Source organism: Coregonus clupeaformis, chromosome 17, assembly GCF_020615455.1.
Source record: "Coregonus clupeaformis isolate EN_2021a chromosome 17, ASM2061545v1, whole genome shotgun sequence".
NCBI lineage: Eukaryota > Metazoa > Chordata > Actinopteri > Salmoniformes > Salmonidae > Coregonus > Coregonus clupeaformis.
This window is the reverse complement of record NC_059208.1, coordinates 15,495,998-15,510,172: the sequence shown is the minus strand read 5'-3', so window position 1 is coordinate 15,510,172 and position 14,175 is coordinate 15,495,998. Positions and strand designations below refer to the sequence as shown.

General features: G+C 50.2%; 1 protein-coding gene across 1 annotated transcript in view; it reads left to right on the top strand.

Annotated features, from left to right (window-relative positions):
- The window catches only part of LOC121585961 (E3 ubiquitin-protein ligase RNF19A), an 86,682-nt gene extending 72,507 nt beyond the window's left edge, over positions 1 to 14,175 (top strand). The window contains 5 exon segments of the mRNA XM_045226118.1: positions 5,226 to 5,340; positions 7,023 to 7,184; positions 9,729 to 9,942; positions 12,088 to 12,216; positions 12,355 to 14,175. Coding sequence (XP_045082053.1) covers positions 5,226 to 5,340; positions 7,023 to 7,184; positions 9,729 to 9,942; positions 12,088 to 12,216; positions 12,355 to 13,117 — 1,383 coding nt within the window. The 3' untranslated portion in view covers positions 13,118 to 14,175.

The following is a 14,175-nucleotide window of genomic DNA, read 5'->3' as shown; positions in this document are numbered from 1 at the left end:
TCTAGTAGTCTGTAGTCAACTAACTTATTGGCTTTTCAGTTATAAAGATGCAGCAAAGTGCTGTTAAACTTAACCTACAATGTTGTTTCCAACAACTACTGTATACAAGTCAATGATTACACAGGCTTGTTTTATATGAATACAGACAGCAGGTGAAGTCAATGATTACACAGGCTTGTTTTATATGAACACAGGCAGCAGGTCAAGTCAATGATTACACAGGCTTGTTTTATATGAACACAGACAGCAGCATAATAAAGTGATATCAGTTTGTAGAATTCCCCCTCCAGCCTGCCAAGATGTAGCCAGAGCTAGCCAATAGATGTAGCCAGAGCTAGCCAATAGATGGAACCAGAGCTAGCCAATAGATGTAGCCAGAGCTAGCCAATAGATGGAACCAGAGCTAGCCAATAGATGTAGCCAGAGCTAGCCAATAGATGTAGCCAGAGCTAGCCAATAGATGTAGCCAGAGCTAGCCAATAGATGTAGCCAGAGCTAGCCAATAGATGTAGCCAGAGCTAGCCAATAGATGTAGCCAGAGATAGCCAATAGATGTAGCCAGAGCTAGCCAATAGATGTAGCCAGAGATAGCCAATAGATGTAGCCAGAGCTAGCCAATAGATGTAGCCAGAGCTAGCCAATAGATGGAACCAGAGCTAGCCAATAGATGGAACCAGAGCTAGCCAATAGATGTAGCCAGAGCTAGCCAATAGATGGAACCAGAGCTGGCCAATAGATGTAGCCAGAGCTAGCCAATAGATGGAACCAGAGCTAGCCAATAGATGTAGCCAGAGCTAGCCAATAGATGGAACCAGAGCTAGCCAATAGATGTAGCCAGAGCTAGCCAATAGATGTAGCCAGAGCTAGCCAATAGATGTAGCCAGAGCTAGCCAATAGATGGAACCAGAGCTAGCCAATAGATGTAGCCAGAGCTAGCCAATAGATGTAGCCAGAGCTAGCCAATAGATGGAACCAGAGCTAGCCAATAGATGGAACCAGAGCTAGCCAATAGATGTAGCCAGAGCTAGCCAATAGATGTAGCCAGAGCTAGCCAATAGATGAAACCAGAGCTAGCCAATAGATGGAACCAGAGCTAGCCAATAGATGGAACCAGAGCTAGCCAATAGATGTAGCCAGAGCTAGCCAATAGATGGAACCAGAGCTAGCCAATAGATGGAACCAGAGCTAGCCAATAGATGGAACCAGAGCTAGCCAATAGATGTAGCCAGAGCTAGCCAATAGATGGAACCAGAGCTAGCCAATAGATGTAGCCAGAGCTAGCCAATAGATGGAACCAGAGCTAGCCAATAGATGGAACCAGAGCTAGCCAATAGATGAAACCAGAGCTAGCCAATAGATGGAACCAGAGCTAGCCAATAGATGGAACCAGAGCTAGCCAATAGATGGAACCAGAGCTAGCCAATAGATGTAGCCAGAGCTAGCCAATAGATGTAGCCAGAGCTAGCCAATAGATGTAGCCAGAGCTAGCCAATAGATGGAACCAGAGCTAGCCAATAGATGGAACCAGAGCTAGCCAATAGATGAAACCAGAGCTAGCCAATAGATGAAACCAGAGCTAGCCAATAGATGAAACCAGAGCTAGCCAATAGATGTAGCCAGAGCTAGCCAATAGATGGAACCAGAGCTAGCCAATAGATGTAGCCAGAGCTAGCCAATAGATGTAGCCAGAGCTAGCCAATAGATGTAGCCAGAGCTAGCCAATAGATGGAACCAGAGCTAGCCAATAGATGTAGCCAGAGCTAGCCAATAGATGTAGCCAGAGCTAGCCAATAGCCAAACACTGCATCACTCATGCAATGTGTTTTTAGTAAGTCTAGAGTCATGGTACTCCTCACAGTACAGTGACCCCTGACCTAACCCTGTCTGTCAGATCCATAACCCCTGACCTCTAACCCCCATATGTCAGATCCTTACCCATTACCTCCATCTGTCTGTCAGATCCATAACCCCTGACCTCTAACCTCCATATGTCAGATCCTTACCCATTACCTCCATCTGTCTGTCAGATCCATAACCCCTGACCTCTAACCTCCATATGTCGATCCTTACCCATTACCTCCATCTGTCTGTCAGATCCATAACCCCTGACCTCTAACCCCCATATGTCAGATCCTTACCCATTACCTCCATCTGTCTGTCAGATCCATAACCCCCTGACCTCTAACCTCCATATGTCAGATCCTTACCCATTACCTCCATCTGTCTGTCAGATCCATAACCCCTGACCTCTAACCTCCATATGTCAGATCCTTACCCATTACCTCCATCTGTCTGTCAGATCCATAACCCCTGACCTCTAACCTCCATATGTCAGATCCTTACCCATTACCTCCATCTGTCTGTCAGATCCATAATCCCCTGACCTCTAACCCCCCCATATGTCAGATCCTTACCCATTACCTCCATCTGTCTGTCAGATCCATAACCCCTGACCTCTAACCCCCATATGTCAGATCCTTACCCATTACCTCCATCTGTCTGTCAGATCCATAATCCCTGACCTCTAACCCTGTCTCTGTCTCTACAGAGTTGGGTAAAGCTGCTTTTAGTTTTTTTGGGGCCCTTTATGTGGAACAACTCACAGAGATCTCTGAAATGAGATGTTCTGGTCCCCCTTAGTCAGTTCAGAGTAATGATCAGAGACCTCTATGTTGATAAATGTATTTTTCTTAATACAGTGCATTCTGAAAGTATTCAGACCCCTTGACTTTTTCCACATTTTGTTACGTTAGTCTTATTCTAAAATGGATTTAAATTTTAAAAAATCCTCATCAATCTACACACAGTACCCCATAATGACAAAGAAAAAACAGGTTTGCAAATGTATTAAAAATCCAAAAACTGAAATATCACATTTACATAAGTATTCAGACTCTTCACTCAGTACTTTGTTGAAGCACCTTTGGCAGCGATTACAGCCTCGAGTCGTCTTGGGTATGACGCTACAAGCTTGGCACACCTGTATTTGGGGAGTTTCTCCCATTCTTCTCTGCAGATCCTCTCAAGCTCTGTCAGGTTGGATGGGGAGCGTCGCTGCACAGCTATTTTCAGGTCTCTCCTGAGATGTTCGATCGGGTTCAAGTCTGGGCTCTGGCTCGGCCACTCAAGGATATTGACACTTGTCCCGAAGCCACTCCTGCGTTGTCTTGGCTGTGTGCTTAGGGTCATTGTCCTGTTGGAAGGTGAACCTTTGCCCCAGTCTGAGGTCCTGAGCGCTCTGGAGCAGAAATCTTTCATCAAGAATCTCTCTGTACTTTGCTCCGTTCATCTTTCCCTCGATCCTGACTTGTCTCCCAGTCCCTGCCGCTAAAAAACATCCCCACAGCATGATGCTGCCACCACCATGCTTCACCGTAGGGATGGTACCAGGTTTCCTCCAGACGTGACACTTGGCATTCAGGCCAAAGAGTTCAATCTTGGTGGCTGTCATGTGCCTTTTACTGAAGAGTGGCTTCCGTCTGGCCACTCCACCATAAAGCCCTAATTGGTGGAGTGCTGCAGATATGGTTGTCCTTCTGGAAGGTTCTCCCATCTCCACAGAGGAACTCTGGAGCTCTGTCAGAGTGACCATCGGGTTCTTGGTCACCTCCTTGACCAAGGCCCTTCTCCCATGATTGCTCTGTTTGGCCGGGCGGCCAGCTCTAGGAAGAGTCTTGGTGGTTCCAAACTTCTTCCATTTAAGAATGATGGAGGCCACTGTGTTCTTGGGATCTTCAATGCTGCAGACATTTTTTGATACCCTTCCCGAGATCTGCGCCTCGACACAATCCTGTCTCGGAGCTCTACGGACAGTTCCTTCGACCTCATGGTTTGGTTTAAGCTCTGACATGCACTGTCAACTGTGGGACCTTATAAAGACAGGTGTGTGCCTTTCCAAGTCATGTCCAATCAATTGAATTTACCACGGGTGGACTCCAATCAAGTTGTAGAAACATGTCAAGGATGATCAATGGAAACAGGATGCACCTGAGCTCAATTTTGAGTCTCATAGCAAAGGGTCTGAATACTTATGTAAATAAGGTACCTGTTTTTATTTTTTATAAATTTGCTAAAATTTATAAAAACCTGTTCGCTTTGTCATTATGGGGTATTGTGTGTAGATTGATGAAGATTTGTATTTATTCAATCCATTTTAGAATAAGGTTGTAACGTAACAAAATGTGGAAAAAGGGAAGGGGTCTGAATACTTTCTGAATGCACTGTATGTTTTAATATGTTTTGTAATAGTGTATATTGCATAGTGTACTGTATGTATTGGTTGTGTTTATGCAGGGCTCATCTGGAAAAGAGACCCTAGTCTTAGTAGGACTTCCCTGTCAAAATACCGGTTAAAGAAGATCTATAACCCCTGACCTCTAACCCAGTCTGTCTCTCAGATCCATAACCCCTGACCTCTAACCCCAGTCTGTCTCTCAGATCCATAACCCCTGACCTCTAACCCCTGTTTGTCTGTCAGATCCATAACCCCTGACCTCTAACCCCTGTTTGTCTGTCAGATCATAACCCCTGACCTCTAACCCCTGTTTGTCTGTCAGATCATAACCCCTGACCTCTAACCCCTGTTTGTCTGTCAGATCCATAACCCCTGACCTCTAACCCCTGTTTGTCTGTCAGATCATAACCCCTGACCTCTATCCCCTGTTTGTCTGTCAGATCATAACCCCTGACCTCTAACCCCTGTTTGTCTGTCAGATCATAACCCCTGACCTCTAACCCCTGTTTGTCTGTCAGATCATAACCCCTGACCTCTAACCCCTGTTTGTCTGTCAGATCATAACCCCTGACCTCTAACCCCTGTTTGTCTGTCAGATCCATAACCCTAGACCTCTAACCCCTGTTTGTCTGTCAGATCCATGACCTCTAACCACTGTCTGTCTGTCAGATCCATAACCCCTGACCTCTAACCCCTGTCTGTCTGTCTGATCCATAACCCCTGACCTCTAACCCCTGTCTGTCCGTCTGATCCATAAACCCTGACTTCTAACCCCTGTCTGTCTGTCAGATCCATAACCCCTGACCTCTAACCCCTGTCTGTCCGTCAGATCCATAAACCCTGACTTCTAACCCCTGTCTGGCTGTCAGATCCATAACCCCTGACCTCTAACCCCTGTCTGTCCGTCAGATCCATAAACCCTGACTTCTAACCCCTGTCTGTCTGTCAGATCCATAACCCCTGACCTCTAACCCGTCTGTTTGTCTCTCAGATCCATAACCGCTATGAAGGGAAGGACATCTCTCCTCACAGGAGGAACCTGGTGATAGCAGGAGGAGTCACTCTGTCTGTCTTCATGTCCCCTGTGGTGGCAGCCGTCTCTGTCGGTCAGTACACTTCCCTCTGTCTGTCTTCATGTCCCCCGTGGTGGCAGCCGTCTCTGTCGGTCAGTACACTTCCCTCTGTCTGTCTTCATGTCCCCCGTGGTGGCAGCCGTCTCTGTCGGTCAGTACACTTCCCTCTGTCTGTCTTCATGTCCCCTGTGGTGGCAGCCGTCTCTGTCGGTCAGTACACTTCCCTCTGTCTGCAGGGAAGGAAATTAACTTTAACGCAGTGGCTGGTGGATGCCCAAATTTAACCAGCCACATTTTCTTCCGAAGATAAATGTAATGTTAAAACAACACACACATAAACATGTTCTTTTATTATTTTGCATGTGGGCTTTTTTTTTTGTTGATCCCAAATGCTCTGTGTGACCACCTGCCAATGTGGCTGGTAAGAATACACATTCTACTAGCCAATACCAAAATCTACCAGCATGTGACTGGTGTTAACCCTGTCTGTCACTCTGTGTCTGTCATCGTGTCCCCCGTGGTGGCAGCGGTCACTGTCGGTCAGTACACTTTACTATGTAGCTTTACACCAAGAATACTACTGACCACAAGCTTTGTGGCTTCCCCGGCTGGGAACAACACTTCTGTTTTCCTTGACAACCTGTAGCACTGAACAACTGTAGCTTCCTGTCTGGCAAGGTTGGCCGATGATTGTCTGAGAGACTCATAAAGCTAAGAGAGTTTGTGCCCAGCTTATTGATTTGTTATTGTTTACCATTGCTGCATTTTTCATTGAAGTTCACCTTATGTTAAATCATTAGTTTCCTTTCAAACTGAGTTCTATGTTTTTTCTCTAATACACTAAAATTAGGAAGTAGTGACTGACTGTGCTGTTAGGAGACACAGTGTTCTCTGGTTGTTAAGATGAGGAAGTAGTGACTGACGGTGCTGTTAGGAGACACAGTGGCCTCTGGTTGTTAAGATGAGGAAGTAGTGACTGACGGTGCTGTTAGGAGACACAGTGGCCTCTGGTTGTTAAGATGAGGAAGTAGTGACTGACGGTGCTGTTAGGAGACACAGTGGCCTCTGGTTGTTAAGATGAGGAAGTAGTGACTAACGGTGCTGTTAGGAGACACAGTGGCCTCTGGTTGTTAAGATGAGGAAGTAGTGACTAACGGTGCTGTTAGGAGACACAGTGGCCTCTGGTTGTTAAGATGAGGAAGTAGTGACTGACGGTGCTGTTAGGAGACACAGTGGCCTCTGGTTGTTAAGATGAGGAAGTAGTGACTGACGGTGCTGTTAGGAGACAGTGGCCTCTGGTTGTTAAGATGAGGAAGTAGTGACTAACGGTGCTGTTAGGAGACACAGTGGCCTCTGGTTGTTAAGATGAGGAAGTAGTGACTGACGGTGCTGTTAGGAGACAGTGGCCTCTGGTTGTTAAGATGAGGAAGTAGTGACTAACGGTGCTGTTAGGAGACACAGTGGCCTCTGGTTGTTAAGATGAGGAAGTAGTGACTGACGGTGCTGTTAGGAGACACAGTGGCCTCTGGTTGTTAAGATGAGGAAGTAGTGACTGACGGTGCTGTTAGGAGACAGTGGCCTCTGGTTGTTAAGATGAGGAAGTAGTGACTAACGGTGCTGTTAGGAGACACAGTGGCCTCTGGTTGTTGTCTACTGTCCCTCCTGAGGGTGTGAGGTGGTTCACGTTCTGTGTGTGTCTGTGTGTGTGTGTCCAGGCATCGGTGTGCCCATCATGCTGGCGTACGTGTACGGCGTGGTGCCCATCTCTCTGTGTCGCAGCGGAGGCTGTGGTGTCTCCGCCGGTAACGGGAAAGGAGTCCGCATCGAGTTTGACGACGAGAACGAGATGAACGTAAGGAGTGGGGCGCAAGCTACTGGTACGTCACACACACACACACACACACACACACACACACACACACACACACATGAGGAACCTCATGTGTTTAGTCTGAATCAGTTGTGGGAGCTGACTATTTGTGACTGGACTCTCTAAAGGAGGAGAATGTTCTGCCAGTTGTCTGTTGTCTAAGGGTTTGACATCTTTTCTAGAAGATCTGCAAAGGCCATAGAATGCAGTGAACCGACAAGAGAAAGGCCTTGCTGCCGAAGCCTTGACAATAAAGTCTCCATCCTATCCTCTTTGTTTTTCAATAGTGTAGAGCAGTGGTTCCCTACTCCAGTCCTCCAGTACCCCAACAGCCCAACTCCAGTCCTCCAGTAGCCCAACTCCAGTCCTCCAGTAGCCCAACTCCAGTCCTCCAGTACCCCAACAGCCCAACTCCAGTCCTCCAGTACCCCAACAGCCCAACTCCAGTCCTCCAGTACCCCAACAGCCCAACTCCAGTCCTCCAGTACCCCAACAGCCCAACTCCAGTCCTCCAGTACCCCCAACAGCCCAACTCCAGTCCTCCAGTACCCCAACAGCCCTCCTCCAGTACCCCAACAGCCCAACTCCAGTCCTCCAGTACCCCAACAGCCCAACTCCAGTCCTCCAGTACCCCAACAGCCCAACTCCAGTCCTCCAGTAGCCCAACTCCAGTCCTCCAGTGTCCCCAACAGCCCTCCTCCAGTACCCCAACAGCCCAACTCCAGTCCTCCAGTACCCCAACAGCCCAACTCCAGTCCTCCAGTACCCCCAACAGCCCAACTCCAGTCCTCCAGTACCCCCAACAGCCCAACTCCAGTCCTCCAGTACCCCAACAGCCCAACTCCAGTCCTCCAGTACCCCAACAGCCCAACTCCTTCAGTACCCCAACAGCCCAACTCCTGTCCTCCAGTACCCCCCAACAGCCCAACTCCCAGTCCTCCAGTACCCCAACAGCCCAACCCCAGTCCTCCAGTACCCCCAACAGCCCAACTCCAGTCCTCCAGTACCCCAACAGCCCCAACTCCAGTCCTCCAGTACCCCAACAGCCCAACTCCAGTCCTCCAGTATCCCCAACAGCCCCATCTCCAGTCCTCCAGTACCCCCAACAGCCCAACTCCAGTCCTCCAGTCCCCCAGCAGCCCAACTCCAGTCCTCCAGTACCCCCCAACAGCCCCAACTCCAGTCCTCCAGTACCCCAACACCCCCAACTCCAGTCCTCCAGTACCCCAACAGCCCAACTCCAGTCCTCCAGTACCCCCAACAGCCCAACTCCAGTCCTCCAGTACCCCAACAGCCCAACTCCAGTCCTCCAGTATCCCCAACAGCCCATCTCCAGTCCTCCAGTATCCCCAACAGCCCAACTCCAGTCCTCCAGTACCCCAACAGCCCAACTCCAGTCCTCCAGTACCCCAACAGCCCAACTCCAGTCCTCCAGTATCCCCAACAGCCCAACTCCAGTCCTCCAGTATCCCCAACAGCCCATCTCCAGTCCTCCAGTATCCCCAACAGCCCAACTCCAGTCCTCCAGTACCCCAACAGCCCAACTCCAGTCCTCCAGTACCCCAACAGCCCAACTCCAGTCCTCCAGTACCCCAACAGCCCAACTCCAGTCCTCCAGTATCCCCAACAGCCCAACTCCAGTCCTCCAGTATCCCCAACAGCCCAACTCCAGTCCTCCAGTATCCCCAACAGCCCAACTCCAGTCCTCCAGTATCCCCAACAGACCAACTCCAGTCCTCCAGTATCCCCAACAGCCCAACTCCAGTCCTCCAGTATCCCCAACAGACCAACTCCAGTACCCCAACAGCCCAACTCCAGTCCTCCCCAACAGCCCAACTCCAGTCCTCCAGTACCCCCAACAGCCCAACTCCAGTCCTCCAGTATCCCCAACAGCCCATCTCCAGTCCTCCAGTATCCCCAACAGCCCAACTCCAGTCCTCCAGTATCCCCAACAGCCCATCTCCAGTCCTCCAGTATCCCCAACAGCCCAACTCCCAGTCCTCCAGTACCCCAACAGCCCAACTCCAGTCCTCCAGTACCCCAACAGCCCCAACTCCAGTCCTCCAGTATCCCCAACAGCCCAACTCCAGTCCTCCAGTATCCCCAACAGCCCCAACTCCAGTCCTCCAGTATCCCCAACAGCCCAACTCCAGTCCTCCAGTATCCCCAACAGCCCCAACTCCAGTCCTCCAGTATCCCCAACAGCCCAACTCCAGTCCTCCAGTACCCCCAACAACCCAACTCCAGTCCTCCAGTATCCCCAACAGCCCAACTCCAGTCCTCCAGTATCCCCAACAGACCAACTCCAGTCCTCCAGTATCCCCAACAGCCCAACTCCAGTCCTCCAGTATCCCCAACAGACCAACTCCAGTACCCCAACAGCCCAACTCCAGTCCTCCCCAACAGCCCAACTCCAGTCCTCCAGTACCCCCAACAGCCCAACTCCAGGACTGGAATTTGGCTGTTAGGGGTACTGGAGGACTGGAGTTGGAAACCACTGCTCTGGGGGGGCGTCTCTGATGAACTCCTCCTCTCTCCCCTGTCTCCTCAGACACGACCTCTGTGGCGGACACGAGGAACAACCCCAGCATCGGAGAGGGCAGCGTGGGGGGTATGACCAGCAGTCTGAGTGCCAGCGGGAGCCACGTGGACCGGATGGGCGCCATGAGGGACAACCTGAGTGAGAACGCCTCCACCATGGCGCTGGCTGGGGCCAGCATCACCGGCTCTCTGTCTGGCAGCGCCATGGTCAACTACCTAAACAGGTCAGTACTTTTTATTTGATTGAACCTTTATTAAACCAGGTTAGTGTCGTTGAGATAAAGAAAAATTCAAGAGAGACCTGAACCAAGACAGCAGCATCAACACATCAGTTTCAGACAAACGGTCACATGACATCACCCAGACAGACGTCAATACAACAAACATCCTGCCCGTAACCGGCCGCCTGCCCGGAACTAACATGTACACCACATAAGCCAGAAAGACGTTTTAAAAAGCCCCCAAAAATGTTTTTGTCACATCCACTGGATAGGTGGATTTGTACAGGGTCAGTCATAGTAGTATGATAGGTGCAGTGTAATGTGTTGTTTTACAGGGTCAGTCATAGTAGTATGATAGGTGTAGTGTAATGTGTTGTTTTACAGGGTCAGTCATAGTAGTATGATAGGTGCAGTGTAATGTGTTGTTTTACAGGGTCAGTCATAGTAGTATGATAGGTGCAGTGTAATGTGTTGTTTTACAGGGTCAGTCATAGCAGTACTGTACACAAGATGCTTTCTTACCAGCATCAGGTGACTACTAGAAACTACTGCACATCTCAACAACCTGTTCATCTATTTGTGTTTTGAACTCCTCTAGTGACACCAGGTCCTGGAGTTTTAGGTTGGCTTGGAGGGAATTCCAAGACCAGATCAACTACATCAACAGGTCAGTGTTAGGGTCAACTACCTCAACAGGTCAGTGTTAGGGTAAACTACCTCAACAGGTCAGTGTTAGGGTCAACTACCTCAACAGGTCAGTGTTAGGGTAAACTACCTCAACAGGTCAGTGTTAGGGTCAACTACCTCAACAGGTCAGTGTTAGGGTCAACTACCTCAACAGGTCAGTGTTAGGGTCAACTACCTCAACAGGTCAGTGTTAGGGTCAACTAATGAGAGGCTGGGCAGCAGGATGACCTTACTGTCAGGTGGTTGGTTGTGGCTGTAGGTCCATCTGGTATTGTGTGTATTGTGACTGGCTATGTGCAGGTCTCCCTCGCAAAATACACAAGGTCTGATCCCTCTCCCCTCCTCTCCCCTCCTCTCCTCTCCTCTCCTCTCCTCTCCTCTCCCTCCCTCCCCTCCCTCCCTCCCCTCCCCTCCCCTCCCTCCCTCCCCTCCCCTCCCTCCCCTCCCTCCCTCCCTCCTCTCCCTCCCTCCCCTCCCTCCTCTCCTCTCCCTCTCCTCTCCTCTCCTCTCCTCTCCTCTCCTCTCCTCTCCTCTCCTCTCCTCTCCTCTCCTCTCCTCTCTCTCCTCTCCTCTCCTCTCCTCTCCCTCTCCTCTCCTCCTCTCCTCTCCTCTCCTCTCCTCTCTCCTCTCCTCTCCTCTCCTCTCCTCTCTCTCCTCTCCTCTCTCCTCTCCTCTCCCTCTCCTCTCCTCTCCTCTCCTCTCCTCTCCTCTCCTCTCCTCTCCTCTCCTCTCCTCTCCTCTCCTCTCCTCTCCTCTCCTCTCCTCTCCTCTCCTCTCTCCTCTCCTCTCCTCTCCTCTCCTCTCCTCTCCTCTCCTCTCCTCTCCTCTCCTCTCCCTCTCCTCTCTCTCCTCTCCTCTCCTCTCCTCTCCTCTCCTCTCCTCTCCCTCTCCTCTCCTCTCCTCTCCTCTCCTCTCCTCTCCTCTCCTCTCCTCTCCTCTCCTCTCCTCTCCTCTCCCTCTCCTCTCCTCTCTCTCCTCTCCTCTCCTCTCCTCTCCCTCTCCTCTCCCTCTCCTCTCCTCTCCTCTCCTCTCCTCTCCTCTCCTCTCCTCTCCTCTCTCTCCTCTCCTCTCCTCTCCTCTCCCTCTCCTCTCCTCTCCTCCTCTCTCTCCTCTCCTCTCCTCTCCTCTCCTCTCCTCTCTCCTCTCCTCTCCTCTCCTCTCCCTCTCCTCTCCTCTCCTCTCCTCTCCTCTCCTCTCCTCTCCTCTCCTCTCCTCTCCTCCTCTCCTCTCCTCTCCTCTCCTCTCTCTCCTCTCCTCTCCTCTCCTCTCCTCTCCTCTCCTCTCTCCTCTCCTCTCCTCTCCTCTCCCTCTCCTCTCCTCTCCTCTCCTCTCTCTCTCCTCTCCCTCTCCTCTCCTCTCCTCTCCTCTCTCCTCTCCTCTCCTCTCTCCTCTCCTCTCCTCTCTCTCCTCTCCTCTCCTCTCCTCTCCTCTCCTCTCCTCCCCTCCCTCCCCCTGCTCCAGGTTGGAGGTGCAGGCTGATGTTCAGAAGGAGAGGTGTAGTCTCAGTGGAGAGTCAGCCACCTTCAGCTTGGGGACAATCAGTGACAACGCTAGCACCAAAGCAATGGCTGGATCCATTCTCAACTACAGGTCAGGGCAATGTCTTTGGAAACGTTAACATTTCTGTTCAATGATATCCCCACAAAGGACTAGTTGTGTCTTACCCTGTAAACATCTCTTCCTCTTGACTCTTGCTTTCTGTTTCATGGTGTGTTGTGTCCTGTGTAGAGATGGGACCAGTATGGAGGTGCAGGTGGACGTAGAGCCTGGTAAGTCTGGCGGTAAACTACGGTACCACAGTGGTACCAGCAGGATGGATGATGGGAGACACGCTGGGCGCTGTAGCTGGTCCTGCCCCTCTGGATGCCCCTCAGAGGGCCAGGATGGCACCACCAAGTCCAAGCTGAAGAAAGAAGGAGGCTCTAAGACCCAGGAGAGGAGGGAGGATATGGACGCTCGGCTCCTTGAGCAGCACAGCACCAACTCCTCAGAGTTTGACTCCTCCCTCAGCGGCTCTCTCCCCTCCGTAGCCGACTCTCACTCCTCCCACTTGTCAGAGTTCAGCGGTGGCTCTGACCTGGAGAGCATGAAGATGTCCTGCAGCTGCAGCCATGGATCCTCCTCTGACTACCACACCCGCTTCACCACAGTCAGCCCTCTGCCTGAAGTAGAGGGGGACCGGCTGGAGACGTTGCCCTCACCCCAAGGTGTCCTCTCCCATCCCCACTCCCCCACCTCCCCCTGCTCCTGTCTGGAGGTGTCAGTCTCCCCTCTGTGTCTGATAGCAGAGGAGAACATCAACCAGGTGTGTCCTGCAAAGGCAGAGTGGGACTCTACTAGCGGAGGAGAACTTCCCATTGGAGAGCTGCTGAAGGAGAACAATTACAACCTGCAAGCCCCTCCCCCCAGCCTGCTCCAGAACTCCTGTATTCAGATGCAAGCCCCTCCCCCCAGCCTGCTCCAGAACTCCTGTATTCAGACTGAGATCTGATCTGACATACCACCACCATTTTTGGTTTCACAGTATATTTTTCCAGAAGACAAAAGCTTTGAATGGACATTTCTGTCCTCAGAAGCGTGGAAAATAAATAAAGCAGAAATGTTGAAAGCGCAGTGAAGCCTCAGCTCAGTCAGTAGACTAGTTAATAACAGGAAGGTGAATGCTGGTGTTTCCTGTCATGTGACCCTATTGCAGTGTTCTGACTGGCTGCTGTCCCTCCCTACAACACACCTCACAGCAGGAGTGAAAGAGAACCACTGTGCCACTGACCTCCGGGCAGACTGTCAGTCAAGCTAGAGATCAGGATGCAACACACAGGAACCTTCAAGCTCTCAATCGCAAAGTTGAACTTGAATATGAACCAGGCAATAGTATAATTACCATTCTTTTTAGTTTTAAAATGAGTTCATAAATAGGCCACTTCTGTTCAGTGATGATGTGTATTTATTATAATTCGATACTAGCCCGCTGGAAGGAATTTAAAAGCCTGGTAGTAGTCTATATATCTACGGCTAGCTGAGAGGGACAAACTATTCTATATACGGCCAGCTGAGAGGGACAAAGTACTGGAGCAGAGTACTGTTGCTAGGTAGAAGTAGAGCTGGGTCTCTGGAAGGCCATGGTTTAAACATCGCAAAGATGGACGAATCACGCTGAGGGTTAATTATCATAACCACAACCCATCAGTCAGTTCCTTGAAATTGTTTAACAAATATTTTTCAACGTTCAGTAAAATGAAATTTTGCTTTTCTTTTTCAGGCTGAAGAAGCTTTCACCTCACAGAGTAACTTTTCTATCTGTTCTAACCAATGGTTTATATATACACTAGATGACTGGTAGGGGGCGCTGTGTTGAATCCACCGTGCCTCCATCTTGGCACTCCCTCACTATTGTAAAAAATATTTTGGAAGCTAAAGAAATGCATTTAATGTCTACTTCCGTTTTTACCACATTTATTCTATTACAGACACCTTAATGCATACTTTTAAGTTATTATGTGAGCTAAACATAGAAATAAAAAAATATATAACACTTTCCTTAAAGTATCA